At 27.5% G+C, this 19,835-nt stretch overlaps 3 protein-coding genes across 3 annotated transcripts in view; 1 reads left to right on the forward strand and 2 right to left on the reverse strand.

Moving 5' to 3' along the window:
- LOC132924672 (protein argonaute-2-like) lies at positions 1-5,103 on the reverse strand. Its single transcript, XM_060989099.1, has 10 exons — positions 4,997-5,103; positions 4,830-4,900; positions 4,650-4,763; positions 4,409-4,575; positions 4,145-4,329; positions 3,788-3,884; positions 2,790-2,896; positions 2,594-2,723; positions 2,326-2,525; positions 1-685 (listed from the first exon to the last, which is right to left on the reverse strand). Exons 1-10 carry the CDS (start codon positions 5,089-5,091, stop codon positions 580-582), a joined length of 1,272 nt encoding a protein of 423 aa, XP_060845082.1. The 5' UTR covers positions 5,092-5,103; the 3' UTR covers positions 1-579.
- LOC132927455 (protein argonaute-2-like) overlaps positions 1-15,152 on the forward strand; it is a 36,701-nt gene extending 21,549 nt beyond the window's left edge. The window contains exons 2-19 of the mRNA XM_060991993.1: positions 6,943-7,023; positions 7,097-7,188; positions 7,958-8,238; positions 8,317-8,448; positions 8,536-8,710; positions 8,771-8,993; positions 9,054-9,201; positions 9,790-10,047; positions 10,170-10,315; positions 10,412-10,482; positions 10,549-10,662; positions 10,737-10,903; positions 10,983-11,167; positions 11,428-11,524; positions 12,416-12,522; positions 12,589-12,718; positions 12,787-12,986; positions 14,627-15,152. Of these exons, the coding sequence (XP_060847976.1) occupies positions 7,170-7,188; positions 7,958-8,238; positions 8,317-8,448; positions 8,536-8,710; positions 8,771-8,993; positions 9,054-9,201; positions 9,790-10,047; positions 10,170-10,315; positions 10,412-10,482; positions 10,549-10,662; positions 10,737-10,903; positions 10,983-11,167; positions 11,428-11,524; positions 12,416-12,522; positions 12,589-12,718; positions 12,787-12,986; positions 14,627-14,732 (2,559 nt within the window). The 5' untranslated portion in view covers positions 6,943-7,023; positions 7,097-7,169 and the 3' untranslated portion in view covers positions 14,733-15,152. The remainder of the gene's footprint in view (positions 1-6,942; positions 7,024-7,096; positions 7,189-7,957; positions 8,239-8,316; positions 8,449-8,535; positions 8,711-8,770; positions 8,994-9,053; positions 9,202-9,789; positions 10,048-10,169; positions 10,316-10,411; positions 10,483-10,548; positions 10,663-10,736; positions 10,904-10,982; positions 11,168-11,427; positions 11,525-12,415; positions 12,523-12,588; positions 12,719-12,786; positions 12,987-14,626) is intronic.
- Positions 15,153-16,084: 932 nt separating this feature from the next.
- LOC132924560 (zinc finger MYM-type protein 5-like) lies at positions 16,085-16,729 on the reverse strand. Its single transcript, XM_060988937.1, has one exon. The coding sequence runs from the start codon at positions 16,727-16,729 to the stop codon at positions 16,085-16,087; it is 645 nt and encodes a 214-aa protein (XP_060844920.1).
- Between the last annotated feature and the right edge of the window lie 3,106 nt (positions 16,730-19,835).

Genomic DNA, 19,835 nt, shown 5'->3' on the forward strand with positions numbered 1-19,835 from the left:
TTATTGTAAAAAAAATAGTAGATATGTTTTGTATTTTAATACAAATAATAAAATACAATAAAATTTTTTAAATAATTGAACACGCTGAATGAAAATAAACGTAATATTAATATAAAGAAAATTACGAATACGAATATTTACTCACTGCACGGTGGGTTAAAATTTGGACTATTACGTTTTACGTTATTCCTGACTAACCGCTATCGGTAAAATGGTTTTGTCTGCACAGAATGCTAATATACAATAGTCTCTAACATATTATGTACAAATAATATTTATATTAATAACTCAAATACGAAAATTGTAGGAACAAATAATAATAATTGGCTGGTTGTCGAAAAAAAAAATCGGGGGAATAGTCATAAATAACATGAAATTAATTAATTTCTGTTTTAATTTTAGAAAATAACATTTTAAATAAACTAATAACACTATTTATAATACATATTGGTGAAAAATAATTTTGAACTATCAATAACAATTAATATAAAAGGTGGGTTATTTTTCGTACCACCGTGACGGAAATGTAAATTTTTAGGTGGGACATATGGTATCCCACCGTGCCGGAAAAAAAATTAATTATGTAAAATACATAAATTTTTTTATGTTAGCATGCACTGCGTTAGCATGTCTCATTACATCTGATGTTTGATCTTCACGGCCAGATGTATATGATTCTTCAACACTGAAAATAATAATTTTATTTTTTAAAAAATTTATAATACTTTTGTAAATGCACAGAAAAACCAATTTAAATAAAAATTCTCAATTCAATAACCAACTAAGACATGAATAAAGTTAATTATAAGCAATGATAGTTTACACTTTTATACTTTTATATACTTATATTAAAGTAATGAATTATTATATTATTTGGAATGCTTTTTAAAATAATACAAAATGTTTAGATTTAATACCTATATGATTATGGAAAATACTTGGAACTATTTACTTATAAGATAGTACAGCTCAGAATCTAAACACGTGGAAGTCACTCTGCTGTAAGTGAATTGGATATTATCAATCATTAAGCTGAAAATATTATTTATAATTGGTGGGTGTTTTTCAATTTTTTAACTGTTACATGAATATTTTTTATTAAATACTCGTAAAGAAACGAAAACATATCGTAAAATATGCCGCTATACATTTAAGTGTTTTTGAATTTTAGAAACAAATAGTGTCAGTATATATGCATAAACATTCATAAAATAAAACAATATTGATATGATTTACACAAAAGATTTTTAAATATTTTTTTATTAATTTTAGAATGCAAAACTTATGAGTTGATATTAAAAATTGTAAACGTTTAAACTACAAAATTGTTCACAAATAAATATAGTTTGAGTCAGGCACGTATACAGGGTGGTTCACTCGCCCCCTCAATGTTCTTTTTTGTATACGTAACTGGTTTGAACTTTGAAATAAAAGATTTATTAACATATTATAATAAAACTAAAATATTTGAGAATTTAAAATACCTACCAATAAGCAGCTCAATAAATGCCATAATTATGTCTATTAATGTTTATTCATAACTAAAAAGTATACAAATTATTGTAAAAGCAAGGAACATTCGTTGCACCATGTTACCTAATGGGTTAGTCATTGTAATACTATAACAGATATTGAATATTTGAGTTATTAAGCTTGTAACTTACGAGTATAACAATTTTCACGTACTGTGCAATTGTGTGAACATGTTTTGAAAATGCTTTGAAAATTGTATTGAGAATGAGTATAGAAAATAATAACGTAAATAACAATGAAAAATTGTAAATCTTTGTGATTTATATTTATTTTGAAAAACGAAAATAAATTAAGGACGAATCATTAATTTTTTTATAAACATACAATTTCATTAAAATTTCAATATCAATGCATAAAATGTATTTATTTTTAGTGCTCCTAAATAGTGCCTAGGACAAAAATAAAAAATAGTCATACGATTATGTAAAACCAATGAATTAATAGCCAGGCGCAACTAGAGCTGTATTTCTGGGTAGGATAAATTGATATCAGAAACCCATGGAGGCTTTGCCTTTACATCATTAGTATTGATAACATATAAAACTGGATGGGCTACAGACAAAACTAGGTGGGCTAAGCCCACCCAAGAGCTCCCCCCCTAGTTGCGCCTATGTAATAATAGCTCTTCTCAAAATTATTAAACAAACATTGTTCAATATTATCCTAACTCATAACTCTTCATAATATTGAAATAATTCTGGTAAAGTAAACTCTCAAAAAGTCCTCTTCAAACATAATATAGGTTAGTATATATAGTAATAATATATAAAATAAGTAAATTCAATATCCTACTTGTCATGTTCATCATCCATGATCTGACGTTTAAACCTAGATACAACTAAGTGAGCATAATAGACAGGAGCCGGTATAGATACAGAACGTGTACATCTGACATAAGTATAACATAATTGGTATGTTAAGCTTTGCAATTCATCCGACTCGAAATGGTTGTCGTCCCATAAAACATGATAGTGGCTTGGCCGACTTGTTCCCTGTAAACATTTATTTTTATTATAAAACACGTGTATACGAGTAAAAAACTACTATTACAAATTATTACATGAATTCCTTGATGACTACAAAGGTAAAAATCGAATTCTGTAGGATGTGTTATTCCAACATCAACTACTGTACCAGCTGGAATGTTTCCAGATTTTCCAAATTGATCTTTTTTATCGACAGAAAAAAGTCTAAAAAATCAATAAAGAAATAATTTATTAAAAAAAAATTAAGAATTAAAATACTAAAATGCAGACTTAGTGTGATGATGTTTTTGAACAATAATATAAGTGATTCCTGGTTTGTAATCACTTTCTACCTTCATACATGCCTCTCGAATGGCTGTAAGTTCGTGTAATAGGACCTATCAATTAAAATAAAATATTTATATAAGAAAACATCAAAAATTAAATAATACTAATAAGAAATGCAACATCTTATAAATAAATATTGATACAAAAATCATATATAATTAAAAAAACTTTATTATGAACTATCTATGTTGATATTTTTAACCTTTATAGTTTATATATGTAGTATAGTATATAGGTATATCGTAGGCATATAGCCAAATCAGACATTTTATTAAATGCCTATAGAGTCTATAGTCGAAGAATTTAATTTTTATGCAATTTCACTGTTCACGTTTTTAAAAAAATTTTAAATGTTCCAGCATATGCCACCGAATAACAACATGTAAAAACAAGTAATCACTAAAAATTAACAAAAATGTACAATTATAAATATTATAATATAATATAACCTTTTTATTCATTTTTTAAACTCATTCTATCACATCTAATTATTAATTACTTATATATATTTATGATTTAAGATTGAAAACAAAAGTACCGATAGACATGAAATTAAATATATTTCATATACCTACGTGTTTTACATATTAATAAATAATACATAGTTTATGTTTTTTATGAAATAGCAATAAATAATTAATAAAAAAAATATTTTATTTTTATTAATTGCCTGACTTGAAATAGGCAATTAACTAAATGTCTAGGTGGATAGTGAATTAGTATAAAAATTAAATTCTTTGTCTATATGCCTACGACAATATTATGCAATTATTAAAATTATTTTGGAAAACTAAAATAAGTTATTTTTCATTGAATTTGAATCATATATTTTATATACTTAAAATATAACACTAAATCCAATTTATTTACAAAAAATAAATGACAAGCGTACCTAATCTTAGTATCATTATTATATGACATAAGTATAAAATTAAACTTACACGAGAAAACTGTCCTTTGGATACTCCATCACGGTATAATATTATTCTATGTGGTTTAAAACCTCCAGTACACTTGTAAAACATGATTAGTTGTTCTCTAAAACACATTTTTTCCAAATTAGTTATGCAATTTATAAATTTATATATTAAATACTATGTATTATATTTTTACTTGTGCAATTCAGTTATTGGTTTAAAATTAATGTATGAAATTCAATTTAAAATATTGTAAAGTATGACAACGCCTGGGCCTCCCATGAGTTTTTCTCAGTGAAGCCCAGTAATCTATCGATTTCAAACTTAAGTAAACAAATAAAACTAAAAATTTCAATGAAAAAAAATTAATGTGCTACACACTTGACCATAGAACATAGCTCTTGAATTTCTTCTTGTCTGTTTGGTTGATGACGTATAGCAGAGGCATAACGAATGGGATGAGCATCCATAGATCCAACTACTGCTGCAATAGATAATTTGCTAATGTCACCTATAGTTGGGCGACTCACATATGCACCCAATATTAATAGAGGTTCATTGAATACCTAGAATATATTAACAAACTATTAATAAAAAAAAAAAAATAAAAATAAAAACAATGGAGTTTTTTATAAGTTTCTTTACTTTAGGTCGGATACTTGGTACAAGAATATTGTTGATACCACCTAATTTCACATTAATTTTTAAACACAAGTTGGACAATATTGGAGTAGATGGTTTATTAACAGTTCTAGCTTCAACACATTGTGTAGGTATTCCTAGAACACTGTCTCCAACTCTTTTGACTTCAGCTAATAATTACAATTCATAAAACATGTTTGATTTTCAATTGAATCGGTTGTAAACAAAATAAAAATTATAATACCATATACTGGAGTTTTTCCTGGTAAAATAATAACTATGAGTTGTAATCCAATGAATTTTGATTTTAAATAATTGAACATAGGTTCTACTTGGTCAAGATTTGTGGCATAATTACCTGATGAAAAAAATAAAACTTGGTCATAAAAAATTATATTTTTCATACATTATTTTATATACATACAAAAACGTGGTTGATCAACTATTGGCATGCCAGCATCGATACTCATCTGTCGGAGTCGTGTTATAAATAGTCTATAAAATAAATAATTCACAGTAAATACCAATAAAGAAAACTACAAGGAGTCTTTGAGACTTCTATTAAAATAATACATTGTTAAATAATATTACCTTAGCACTTCTTCGGGAAGAACATTCCGGGGCGCGAAACAAGCTATTGCCCAAACACTAATTTGAATACCTATAAAAAACTTTTTGCCTTTCATATCCCAAGCTCCATGTTGAAAAAACCACTCGCAATAACAGTAATCTCGTTACTACGATATTATTCTGGGAATACAGAACATTGTCTCAAAAGCTTCATTGATCAACTCGGAAATAAAACTATACGAAGTGTGTCGTGTGTCTATATGCCATAGGTTAGGTATACTTACATTGACCGGCGGGATCCATGGCTTGCTCTAGTTATTATGGCGGCAACAAACTGAAACGTGTATAGTGACAATCTGATGGTGGTTATACTACGCTATAACAAAAAACGCTGACTGAAAGAATAAAAATAATGGTCGGTGAAAATCATAATGGACTACATTACATACGTTTAGTAGACCCAAGGCCGCAACCACGACTGCAGTGTTGCAAACTGGATTTCGTGTCACGTTCACTCATAGGCTCATGAGCTTTGAAAGTGGGAGGGCGATATAAAATTTGCTTATTTATGGAAAGTATCGAATACAAATAATATTAATAACAGTTATTTAATTAAATCCATGTATAATGATAATGAAATAATAATTGATTACGACTTAAGACCGCACAAAACAAATAATAAACACACACAAGTTCGGAATCCGTGCATATCGGGCGAATAAAATCATCGCCCCGGCGGCAGTATTATTATTGTGTTCCCCTTCTTAGTTTTTGTATTCCGATCATAGTCATGACTAGCGACTTTTAACAGTAATTAATTATTTAACAGTATTTAAGTTTTATACACTGCGTTAAAAATAAAAATTCTGTTGATTAAACTGTATATCTTGCCTTGATATTACGAATCACAAACAAGAGCAAAGCGCATCGGGTTTTGGGTTATTGTTTTCGTTGTAACCACATAGGTATAATGGGAGGGGTGACCATTAGTGCGTCGACCATTACTTTTCTATCCCACCAATTTAATAACGATTACGCTTCTAGTGAACGTGAAACGAACTACAGCTTCGCTACACTGGTTGTCGGTCTTGGGTCAACTACATGCGCGTAGTGCAGTCCGTTAAGGTTTTTTTTCATTAATTTTTTTTCCGCCATTACTATTATTCTTCCAGAGCCAGTGTTTTTGTTATAGCGTAGTGTTAGTGAATAGTGATTGCTATATAAGATCTTACAATTTTGTCTGCCATCATCATTTTATACGATCACTTTGCACTTTGATCTCGCTGACGCTGCAATTACTGGATCGTGGATTGCCACGTATCACGTCGTCCAATGTAAGTACCTAACCTAAGGCACAGCGCACGTTTATTCACACACGTTTACTCGTACTCGTTCAGAAACGGAATTCTATGGTTTTCATAACATTTTTCTGATCCCAATTATACTCATATTCGATATAGATACTTAATACTATATCTACACATTAGGTGAGGCATGACAAACAGACAAAAAGTGTTTACTCAGTATGTGGTTAATAATCTTATAAAATATTTAAATACATTAAGGTGTTAGGCGTGATTCTTAAGGTCCGTATCGGTGTTATACACTGCGTTAAAAAAAAATGTTTTGTTGATAAACCTGTTTAATCTTGCTGCATTATCACGAATCACAAACAAGAGCAAGGACCACCATCCGGTTAGGATTACGGTTTCTGTTGCGCCCGTTTAAGTATGGTGGGTGGTGTGACCGGTGACCACAGGCGCGCCAGCTGTTATATCCACAGATATGTATATATAATAACTAGATAGCCGACTCCATGTACAACATCATTATTGAATTATATGATGCTCCACGCCATTTATCACTTGGGAAATGTTAACAAATTCTTATCATATTTTAATCGTATTGCTATCATGCCTTGTGAATTCATGAACCCTATATTATGCAATATATTTGTCATGCTAAAGCTGATGAGCCTATGAGTGAACGTGACACGAAATCCAGTTTGCAACACTGCAGTCGTGGTTGCGGCCTTGGGTCTACTAAACGTATGTAATGTAGTCCATTATGATTTTCACCGACCATTATTATTATTCTTTCAGTCAGCGTTTTTTGTTATAGCGTAGTATAACCACCATCAGATTGTCACTATACACGTTTCAGTTTGTTGCCGCCATAATAACTAGAGCAAGCCATGGATCCCGCCGGTCAATGTAAGTATACCTAACCTATGGCATATAGACACACGACACACTTCGTATAGTTTTATTTCCGAGTTGATCAATGAAGCTTTTGAGACAATGTTCTGTATTCCCAGAATAATATCGTAGTAACGAGATTACTGTTATTGCGAGTGGTTTTTTCGTGGTTTCCGATTTCGTATCGAGTCTAGACGGCGTCTGATCACTAAGATGAGTGTAATTTTTGATTTGTTTAAAACAAAAAAAACAATTAATAGTGATAATTCAATACAGTCCACGAACTCTTTGACTTAGTCACTGCTGACGACCGTACCCCCTGAACATCGTTTCGTTCCATTAAAATTGGTGAAAAATAACATTTTAATAAATTTATGTTTAAAGCTTGGTTTCTCATTACTTCCAGCGACATCAGTCCACTTTAAATGATGGCTTCGGTGTGTTCTCTTACTAGACAGAGTCTAAATATAAACTCTTATTATTTTTTTTATTAAATACAAGAGAATACCCTACATATGTCTACAACTAAAATAATATTGAAATACTAAATTTAAAAAAAACTGTAATTGTAGGAGGTTTATGGGTCAACAATAAAATGTCGTTCTTTATAATACCAAGTTACTTTTTAAATACTCATAGTTTATTTCGTTTGAACAATGGTTTGTTCTAAAATCAGCAAAGTTAGTTTTAATAATTTTTTAAATTTTCCAAGTGGCCTTGACGTCTTGTTAAGTAAACTGGCCATTTATCATCTGTTTGTTATTACAAATGTATGTTTTAATAGTGTTTAATTGTCCACGCCGACTAAATTTTGGACGGGAAGGCCGGTCAATCGCACTTCGTTCGAATCATTTTAAAATATCATTGCCACAAGGTTTTTTACACCATTATGGAATTGAAATTACACCAGATTTATGTTCACGAGTGCTTAATCGTGAAATTATTCAAAGTATGGTATCGGCATTTAAAGGCATTTTTGGTTGTCTTCGACCAGTATTTGATGGTCAGAAAAACTTGTATACAAGGGATCCACTGCCTATCAGTGAAAATAAAATAGAATTAGAAGTAAGTGTATGTTTTTTTTTATTTTAAATTATATTATAATAAAATAAAATTTTGTATTAATATTTATTTTAATATCAGGTTACACTGGCAACGGGAGGAAATTGTAGAATATTCCATGTCCGTGTCACGTGGTTAGAAAAAGTTTCATTTATTGCTTTGGAAGAAACACTAGAAGGCCGCACAAGACAGATACCATACAACACAATTTTGGTTGGCTCATCTTATTCTATTAACTTTTAATTACTAATAACTAATGATTATTGATTTATATTAATTTACAATATTTATTTTATATAGGCATTGGATGTAATCATGAAACATCTTCCATCAATGACTTGCACATCTGTTGGCCGATCATTTTTTTCCCGTCCTGATGGATATCGCAATTTATTAGGTGATGATAAAGAAGTTTGGCATGGTTTTCACCAGTCTATCAAACCAACTCAATGGAAAATGATGCTTAACATTGATGGTAATTTATAAGAATAAAATAAAATTAGCTTATTTTTATCAACGTGTTTGTTTATTTTAGTGTCAGCATCACCTTTTTACAAAGCACAGCCCGTGTTAGATTTCATGTTCAAAATATTGAATATAAGTGATATTAGTGGTCAACGACAAACATTATCAGTTGCACAAAGAATTAAATTTACAAATGAAATTAAAGGTCTTAAAGTAGAGGTTACACATTGTGGAGAAATTCGAAGAAAATATAAAGTTATTGATGTCACCAGAAAATCAGCTCAATTTCAAACGTAAGCAATTTATTTTAAAATGTATTTACACTGTTTAATATTCTTTGAAATAATTTTTAGTTTTCCATTGCAATTGGAAAATGATCTGACGGTAGAATGCACAGTAGCTAAATATTTTTTAGAAAGATACAAGAGGAAACTATTGTATTCACATTTACCATGTCTTCATGTCGGAGATGAACATAAACAAACATATCTTCCTATTGAGGTTCGTATACTTGGATGATTAATACATTTTTAATATATCACAACAGGATTTAATTCTAACCACCATTACTTATAATTTATCTAACAATCAAACTGTATTGATTATGTTGTATCATTTTTAACTTTTTATATTGTTATAGTATTATACATGTAGTGTTAATTACTCTACATATAAATAATCTATACTCTGTTTCATATAAAAATAAACTGTGTGCAAACAATATAATTATACTTTTGTACATAATTATTATATGCTATAAGAATAACACGCTGCCTCACAGGTGTGCGGTTCATTAGCCACAAAATCATCTTATTTGGAACAACTGAAACAGAGGATAGCCACAGTTTTACAATTAGTTAAGATTATTATTGAATTTTATATAGGTACTATCATATCTGTTTTTATAGTTTCGTTTAATTTGTTATATTTTATATTATTTATTATTTGTATATTTTAAATAATTTATATATTATAACAGGTACAGAAACAATCAAATTATATAATATGTGTAGTGTAACAGAGTTAAAATGTAGATATTTTGTGTTTAATCATTAGAGAGTAATGAAAAATGTTAACTTATTTTATTAGGTCTGTAACTTGTTTGCGGGTCAAAGATGTTTCAAAAAATTAACCGAATTAGAAACATCATCTATGATGAAGCAGACTTTACGATATGCTCCTGATCGTGAGCAACAGATTAATTCTTTAATTCGTGAAGCTAATTTGAATAACAATTCATATTTACAAGAATTTGGTCTTACTGTATCAAATAGCATGACGGAAGTGCGTGGTCGTGTTTTACCACCACCAAAATTGCAATATGGTGAAGGAACTCTACCTATTCAGGTATAAATACATATTCATTACGTATAACTTTTATTATGCTAACCATTTTGATAAGAAACCCTTCCTAAAAAGCATTTGTTTAAACGGTACATATTTAATTTTATAAATAATGTTTGTCATAGGAAAAATCAAAGATCATGAAGCAAGTATTACCCCAACATGGAGCTTGGGATATGAAAGGCAAAAAGTTTTTTATAGGTATTCAAATTAGTGTTTGGGCAATAGCTTGTTTCGCGCCCCGGAATGTTCTTCCCGAAGAAGTGCTAAGGTAATATTATTTAACAATGTATTATTTTAATAGAAGTCTCAAAGACTCCTTGTAGTTTTCTTTATTGGTATTTACTGTGAATTATTTATTTTATAGACTATTTATAACACGACTCCGACAGATGAGTATCGATGCTGGCATGCCAATAGTTGATCAACCACGTTTTTGTATGTATATAAAATAATGTATGAAAAATATAATTTTTTATGACCAAGTTTTATTTTTTTCATCAGGTAATTATGCCACAAATCTTGACCAAGTAGAACCTATGTTCAATTATTTAAAATCAAAATTCATTGGATTACAACTCATAGTTATTATTTTACCAGGAAAAACTCCAGTATATGGTATTATAATTTTTATTTTGTTTACAACCGATTCAATTGAAAATCAAACATGTTTTATGAATTGTAATTATTAGCTGAAGTCAAAAGAGTTGGAGACAGTGTTCTAGGAATACCTACACAATGTGTTGAAGCTAGAACTGTTAATAAACCATCTACTCCAATATTGTCCAACTTGTGTTTAAAAATTAATGTGAAATTAGGTGGTATCAACAATATTCTTGTACCAAGTATCCGACCTAAAGTAAAGAAACTTATAAAAAACTCCATTGTTTTTATTTTTATTTTTTTTTTTTTATTAATAGTTTGTTAATATATTCTAGGTATTCAATGAACCTCTATTAATATTGGGTGCATATGTGAGTCGCCCAACTATAGGTGACATTAGCAAATTATCTATTGCAGCAGTAGTTGGATCTATGGATGCTCATCCCATTCGTTATGCCTCTGCTATACGTCATCAACCAAACAGACAAGAAGAAATTCAAGAGCTATGTTCTATGGTCAAGTGTGTAGCACATTAATTTTTTTTCATTGAAATTTTTAGTTTTATTTGTTTACTTAAGTTTGAAATCGATAGATTACTGGGCTTCACTGAGAAAAACTCATGGGAGGCCCAGGCGTTGTCATACTTTACAATATTTTAAATTGAATTTCATACATTAATTTTAAACCAATAACTGAATTGCACAAGTAAAAATATAATACATAGTATTTAATATATAAATTTATAAATTGCATAACTAATTTGGAAAAAATGTGTTTTAGAGAACAACTAATCATGTTTTACAAGTGTACTGGAGGTTTTAAACCACATAGAATAATATTATACCGTGATGGAGTATCCAAAGGACAGTTTTCTCGTGTAAGTTTAATTTTATACTTATGTCATATAATAATGATACTAAGATTAGGTACGCTTGTCATTTATTTTTTGTAAATAAATTGGATTTAGTGTTATATTTTAAGTATATAAAATATATGATTCAAATTCAATGAAAAATAACTTATTTTAGTTTTCCAAAATAATTTTAATAATTGCATAATATTGTCGTAGGCATATAGACAAAGAATTTAATTTTTATACTAATTCACTATCCACCTAGACATTTAGTTAATTGCCTATTTCAAGTCAGGCAATTAATAAAAATAAAATATTTTTTTTATTAATTATTTATTGCTATTTCATAAAAAACATAAACTATGTATTATTTATTAATATGTAAAACACGTAGGTATATGAAATATATTTAATTTCATGTCTATCGGTACTTTTGTTTTCAATCTTAAATCATAAATATATATAAGTAATTAATAATTAGATGTGATAGAATGAGTTTAAAAAATGAATAAAAAGGTTATATTATATTATAATATTTATAATTGTACATTTTTGTTAATTTTTAGTGATTACTTGTTTTTACATGTTGTTATTCGGTGGCATATGCTGGAACATTTAAAATTTTTTTAAAAACGTGAACAGTGAAATTGCATAAAAATTAAATTCTTCGACTATAGACTCTATAGGCATTTAATAAAATGTCTGATTTGGCTATATGCCTACGATATACCTATATACTATACTACATATATAAACTATAAAGGTTAAAAATATCAACATAGATAGTTCATAATAAAGTTTTTTTAATTATATATGATTTTTGTATCAATATTTATTTATAAGATGTTGCATTTCTTATTAGTATTATTTAATTTTTGATGTTTTCTTATATAAATATTTTATTTTAATTGATAGGTCCTATTACACGAACTTACAGCCATTCGAGAGGCATGTATGAAGGTAGAAAGTGATTACAAACCAGGAATCACTTATATTATTGTTCAAAAACATCATCACACTAAGTCTGCATTTTAGTATTTTAATTCTTAATTTTTTTTTAATAAATTATTTCTTTATTGATTTTTTAGACTTTTTTCTGTCGATAAAAAAGATCAATTTGGAAAATCTGGAAACATTCCAGCTGGTACAGTAGTTGATGTTGGAATAACACATCCTACAGAATTCGATTTTTACCTTTGTAGTCATCAAGGAATTCATGTAATAATTTGTAATAGTAGTTTTTTACTCGTATACACGTGTTTTATAATAAAAATAAATGTTTACAGGGAACAAGTCGGCCAAGCCACTATCATGTTTTATGGGACGACAACCATTTCGAGTCGGATGAATTGCAAAGCTTAACATACCAATTATGTTATACTTATGTCAGATGTACACGTTCTGTATCTATACCGGCTCCTGTCTATTATGCTCACTTAGTTGTATCTAGGTTTAAACGTCAGATCATGGATGATGAACATGACAAGTAGGATATTGAATTTACTTATTTTATATATTATTACTATATATACTAACCTATATTATGTTTGAAGAGGACTTTTTGAGAGTTTACTTTACCAGAATTATTTCAATATTATGAAGAGTTATGAGTTAGGATAATATTGAACAATGTTTGTTTAATAATTTTGAGAAGAGCTATTATTACATAGGCGCAACTAGGGGGGGAGCTCTTGGGTGGGCTTAGCCCACCTAGTTTTGTCTGTAGCCCATCCAGTTTTATATGTTATCAATACTAATGATGTAAAGGCAAAGCCTCCATGGGTTTCTGATATCAATTTATCCTACCCAGAAATACAGCTCTAGTTGCGCCTGGCTATTAATTCATTGGTTTTACATAATCGTATGACTATTTTTTATTTTTGTCCTAGGCACTATTTAGGAGCACTAAAAATAAATACATTTTATGCATTGATATTGAAATTTTAATGAAATTGTATGTTTATAAAAAAATTAATGATTCGTCCTTAATTTATTTTCGTTTTTCAAAATAAATATAAATCACAAAGATTTACAATTTTTCATTGTTATTTACGTTATTATTTTCTATACTCATTCTCAATACAATTTTCAAAGCATTTTCAAAACATGTTCACACAATTGCACAGTACGTGAAAATTGTTATACTCGTAAGTTACAAGCTTAATAACTCAAATATTCAATATCTGTTATAGTATTACAATGACTAACCCATTAGGTAACATGGTGCAACGAATGTTCCTTGCTTTTACAATAATTTGTATACTTTTTAGTTATGAATAAACATTAATAGACATAATTATGGCATTTATTGAGCTGCTTATTGGTAGGTATTTTAAATTCTCAAATATTTTAGTTTTATTATAATATGTTAATAAATCTTTTATTTCAAAGTTCAAACCAGTTACGTATACAAAAAAGAACATTGAGGGGGCGAGTGAACCACCCTGTATACGTGCCTGACTCAAACTATATTTATTTGTGAACAATTTTGTAGTTTAAACGTTTACAATTTTTAATATCAACTCATAAGTTTTGCATTCTAAAATTAATAAAAAAATATTTAAAAATCTTTTGTGTAAATCATATCAATATTGTTTTATTTTATGAATGTTTATGCATATATACTGACACTATTTGTTTCTAAAATTCAAAAACACTTAAATGTATAGCGGCATATTTTACGATATGTTTTCGTTTCTTTACGAGTATTTAATAAAAAATATTCATGTAACAGTTAAAAAATTGAAAAACACCCACCAATTATAAATAATATTTTCAGCTTAATGATTGATAATATCCAATTCACTTACAGCAGAGTGACTTCCACGTGTTTAGATTCTGAGCTGTACTATCTTATAAGTAAATAGTTCCAAGTATTTTCCATAATCATATAGGTATTAAATCTAAACATTTTGTATTATTTTAAAAAGCATTCCAAATAATATAATAATTCATTACTTTAATATAAGTATATAAAAGTATAAAAGTGTAAACTATCATTGCTTATAATTAACTTTATTCATGTCTTAGTTGGTTATTGAATTGAGAATTTTTATTTAAATTGGTTTTTCTGTGCATTTACAAAAGTATTATAAATTTTTTAAAAAATAAAATTATTATTTTCAGTGTTGAAGAATCATATACATCTGGCCGTGAAGATCAAACATCAGATGTAATGAGACATGCTAACGCAGTGCATGCTAACATAAAAAAATTTATGTATTTTACATAATTAATTTTTTTTCCGGCACGGTGGGATACCATATGTCCCACCTAAAAATTTACATTTCCGTCACGGTGGTACGAAAAATAACCCACCTTTTATATTAATTGTTATTGATAGTTCAAAATTATTTTTCACCAATATGTATTATAAATAGTGTTATTAGTTTATTTAAAATGTTATTTTCTAAAATTAAAACAGAAATTAATTAATTTCATGTTATTTATGACTATTCCCCCGATTTTTTTTTCGACAACCAGCCAATTATTATTATTTGTTCCTACAATTTTCGTATTTGAGTTATTAATATAAATATTATTTGTACATAATATGTTAGAGACTATTGTATATTAGCATTCTGTGCAGACAAAACCATTTTACCGATAGCGGTTAGTCAGGAATAACGTAAAACGTAATAGTCCAAATTTTAACCCACCGTGCAGTGAGTAAATATTCGTATTCGTAATTTTCTTTATATTAATATTACGTTTATTTTCATTCAGCGTGTTCAATTATTTAAAAAATTTTATTGTATTTTATTATTTGTATTAAAATACAAAACATATCTACTATTTTTTTTACAATAAACTAATTATTAAAAATGAGTAAAAACTTAGATGAAAATAATATTTATAAAATACTATACGAAGAAATCCCATCCGATGACAATAGTGAAACTTCGTGTGACGAATCTGATAATGACGAGGATTACTGTTTACCGTCACGTGAAGTTGTAATTTCCGAATCTTCAACAGATAGGGAACATGATGACTCAGAAATTTTGAATTTAGATGATAATAATATTTATTTACTACCAGTGGCGAACCCAGGATTTTAGTACTGTGGGTTTGCCTCACTTACGAGAGGCCACTGTGTAGAACTGTAGAAGGTTCAATCAAATGTACAATACAAAATCGCTCGCTACGCTCGCGATTTACCTTATTTAGATTACATTTATTATAACTAGAAGAGATAAAGCACAAGTCATAACTATTCTTTTAATACAATTTAAAACTTGCTTACAAACTTTGATATTATTAATTAATTCAAATTGAAATTCATTTAACAAACTTACCTGGAATATTTAAATAATTTTGAGTACCTACTTTAGATTTTGAGAAGAGATTATACATATTTATTATTATATTTGTATACATATAGTTGCAGTATATTTTCGGACTCAAGTATGTCTCATTTCGGTCATCATATTTTGACACAAGTTTAACTATTTCAATAAAAAGTCCTTTACTTTGTGTATCTTGATTAATGTCCTCTCTGTGTCCTCGAAATGGAAGACCATTTGTTGAAAGGAATAAAGATAGATCAATTAATCGTTTTAACACACTTCGATTAAATTCTATTTAAGACTTTTGAACTTTCATTAAATTTTGTTGGATTGTAATGTCTTTTGAAATTCTGATTTTTAAAATTAAATATTCATTTTCTGCATCTCTGTGGTCCTTGGATTTTTCATGTTTAATAATTTTTTCATTTCCTTTGCGGAAATTAGAAACACCTTTATTAGGATTAGACCATTGATAACTATGCTGAGATACAGATCGAAACAAAAAGCAAGGAAAACAAAACATTTTGTTAGCTTTTGGGGAAAATACTAGCCAATTTCTTTTACAGCACATTCCTGATTTAACATTTTTGTTATACCAATTGAGAGAAAATTTTTTGCCACACTCATTTTCTTCAAAAACATAATTATTACTATTAAAACCAGGTTGACAAGGCCCTATTTCAACAAGAGTTCTGATTATTTGAGGTGTTAACACAGTATCAATAAATAAATACGGATCTGATGGATAATCAGGATAATGGCAGGATAATGGCAGGATAATGGCAGGATAATGGCATCTATCAATTAATGTAGAGTATGAAACATTTTGGGAAAGTTCAATTTGTTTGTTGGTTTGAGAAGAAGAACAATTGTCCATTTGTGGTATATTATCATTGAAAGGTATCAAATCTGCTTGTTTATGTTTTGAATCGTCTGGCATGTAAGATGTTTGTATTAATAATTCCTCTTTTACGAAAGAAGCTGGAGGTAGAATGTCATATTCTGTTATAATATCTATAAAATATAGATTGTATAATCAAGACTTACTTTATTAAATATAATTATATAATAATTAGAGAAAAGTGAAACTAACAATTTTATAACGACACACAAAACTTTTGTATTTCAATTCATTTTTTTGAAATAGTAAATATAAATTTAAATAATGCATTTAAAAATATAATATTATACTGCATTTTAAAATTCTTAGTTTATCTTATTACCTACCTATAAGATAATTTTTCTTTTTAATAATTGATAAATCTTTCTTTTATAATTTAATTATTATTTAATATGAATCAGGTATTTAATATTAAAAAAAAAAAATCTAACAGGAGAATTTTAATTATTATTAATAAATAATTATTCTTTGGATATAAATTTTATAATAAATCTTGGTTCTGATACTTCGGAATTAGAATAAAAGTATTGCTCATCAGCCCATATCTAATAAGTACATTCGTAATAGGTAAGTAATAACTATTTTATATATTTTATAAATGACTTATAACACCCATATTATTATTTAATATTATTTCTATTTTGATTATTGTAATATTGTACATATTTATGTAGTTTGTCATTTTGAGAGGCCACATTTTACCGAGGAAAAAACTGTGGGTCAGCTGACCTCCCAAACCCCCCCCTGGGTCCGCCCCTGTTTACTACCCTCACCATTAAAAAAAACTCGATTATCAATTAAAAGAAAAAATATTAATAGAGATGTTGAAATTCCAAACAAAGTACCAGTTAGTCGTCGTCAACTTTTTTCTAATTTTAATGTTGAGGTAGGTGATATATCAGGGATTCAGCCCCTAGCTACCACTTCTTCAAGTGAAAGTTCTGTACCTAAAATAAATGTACAGCAAAACCAGAATGAAATCAATATTCCATTCATACCACCAATTTGGTCAAAAAATAACAATAAAATGTATTCTAATCCTTCATTTACTAGTTTGGAAAGCGTCACAGATATTATAGAAAATCTACCTTTTTGACTTTTGTACACCAATTAGTATTTTTAATATTATATTTTTTAACGACGAGATAATGAATTTAATTGTTTTTCAAACAAATCTATACGCCCAACAAAAACTAACGAAAACCAGTAAATCGTTTATAAGAACAAATTTATTAGAAATAAAAACTTTTATCGGAATAAATTTGCTAATGGGAATAAAAAAACAGTGTAGTTACAGTGACTTTTATTATTAATCCATTTGTTATAAATTATAATTATATTATTAAATTAATTCAAGTATATATTATAATATGCATATGTATATAAAATGTGATATACAAGATATACATTTTTTTTTGTATACAAATTAAAATATAAGGAATTAATTTAGGATAGTAAAATGTAATAAGATATGAATATTTGATGACCAATTTGGATCTGTTACTATATTGTTTAAAATTATTTAATTATTTATTATTTATATATATATAAAGGATATACATTTTATAATGAAAGTGTAAGTTGTATTAATCCATTTGTTATAATTATATTACATACTTTAAATTTAAATTATTAGAAGTAACTAAGCAATTTAGCAGATGAAAATCTTGGCTTACTGTTTTTGGATAATTTTCTAAAAGCCCCTTTAGAATATCTAGCACAGCAAAAATGAAAGTAGTTCTTACATGTATTACATTGAATTTAATCATCCATGTTAGTAATATGATTATTGCAATTAATATCAACCACCAGGAATTTTTCACTAATCAAAAATGTATAGTTATAATAAAAATGTGATTTTATTAGACGTAATAAATGAAGATAAAAAGTGACAATACCGCTTAAAATGCAATCTCACAATAGAAATATTAGAAATATATGGTAAGATACGAGATGACAAATAAATGTGTGCACAAAACAACTGTTAATCAGCAACTGAAGGTCAGGGGAATTTTAATTTATATTTGTATTTATTAAAATACTCTATACAAGTATACAATTTATATTTTTCAAATAAGAAGTCATTTAAATATATCATGTATTCATATTTATTATTTAATTTTTTATTACACTGTCACTTTAGTATTAACCATGATTTTAAGATGGTACTTCTAAATTTTTTTGCTAGTTTGCTATTTCAATTTACTATAAATTGTAATGTTGTATTAAACACTAATTTTATAGTTATTAATTTTTTTTTTTTTTTTTGTAATGTAATATGAAACTGATCAGCCCACCCCCCAAAAAAATATTCTTGACACTGTATTTATTTTTCAATTATAATTCAATGTGTTTTTAATTTATTCGGTTTCAAAGACGAATTAGATAAAAGTTAAAACCACTAGGTTTCTAAATTAGAAAAATATTTTTCAAAGATAGGTACTTGAAATATTCTGTCCAAATTCATTATTATACATAATTTGATGTGAAGGTTATGACTAGGTTTTTTATTATTAATACTTTTATAGAAATATTTAGGATTATGTTATAATCTAATTTTTGAACACTAGATAAGTAGTTGGTTATTAGTATAATTATTTTTCCTTATAATTTTACATGTTTTCTTTCTGATAGATTGATAATTAGGTTAGGCTTAAAATTAAATTAAACCAAAAACATTTGTATTGATATATTAATAAATATTAATCTATAAAATATGTCTACTTCAAATTCAAAATATACTTTAATTCTTACATTTAGTGTTTTTTAAATCATTGAATTACTGAAAATTTATCTTCATTTTGTGTATGATACATTACACAACAATACAATACTATTCTAAAATACTTTAAGATAATTTATTTGCAAATCTCAGTTCTTTATCTGCATGAAGTTAATTTGGAGCTTTATAATTTTAAATTTTAGCTTGGTCTATTATTTGTTCAAAAGTTTTTGAAAACACAAATTCCATCTTTCTTATTGAGTGATAAAACCCATACAAATTTTTAAATGGATAATTGTAAAGATCTAATAAATAAATGTGTCATAAATAACATGAATTTGTTAAATTTAATTACTTAAAACAAAAAAGAATCTTGTATCTTATTTAGAAAAAGCAATACTGTAATGGTAAAATATTATTTTC

This window comes from Rhopalosiphum padi, chromosome 3, assembly GCF_020882245.1.
Source record: "Rhopalosiphum padi isolate XX-2018 chromosome 3, ASM2088224v1, whole genome shotgun sequence".
Lineage (NCBI taxonomy): Eukaryota > Metazoa > Arthropoda > Insecta > Hemiptera > Aphididae > Rhopalosiphum > Rhopalosiphum padi.

Bases quoted from the DNA above. Each gene is read 5' to 3' on its own strand.
- LOC132924560 (XM_060988937.1), bottom strand. From the start codon at position 16,729: ATGCCAGACGATTCAAAACATAAACAAGCAGATTTGATACCTTTCAAT.
- LOC132924672 (XM_060989099.1), bottom strand. From the start codon at position 5,091: ATGAAAGGCAAAAAGTTTTTTATAGGTATTCAAATTAGTGTTTGGGCA. The intron at 4,764-4,829 runs GTATGTATATAA...TTTTTTCATCAG, and splicing joins AGTTGATCAACCACGTTTTT to GTAATTATGCCACAAATCTT. The intron at 3,885-4,144 runs GTGTGTAGCACA...AATGTGTTTTAG, and splicing joins GAGCTATGTTCTATGGTCAA to AGAACAACTAATCATGTTTT.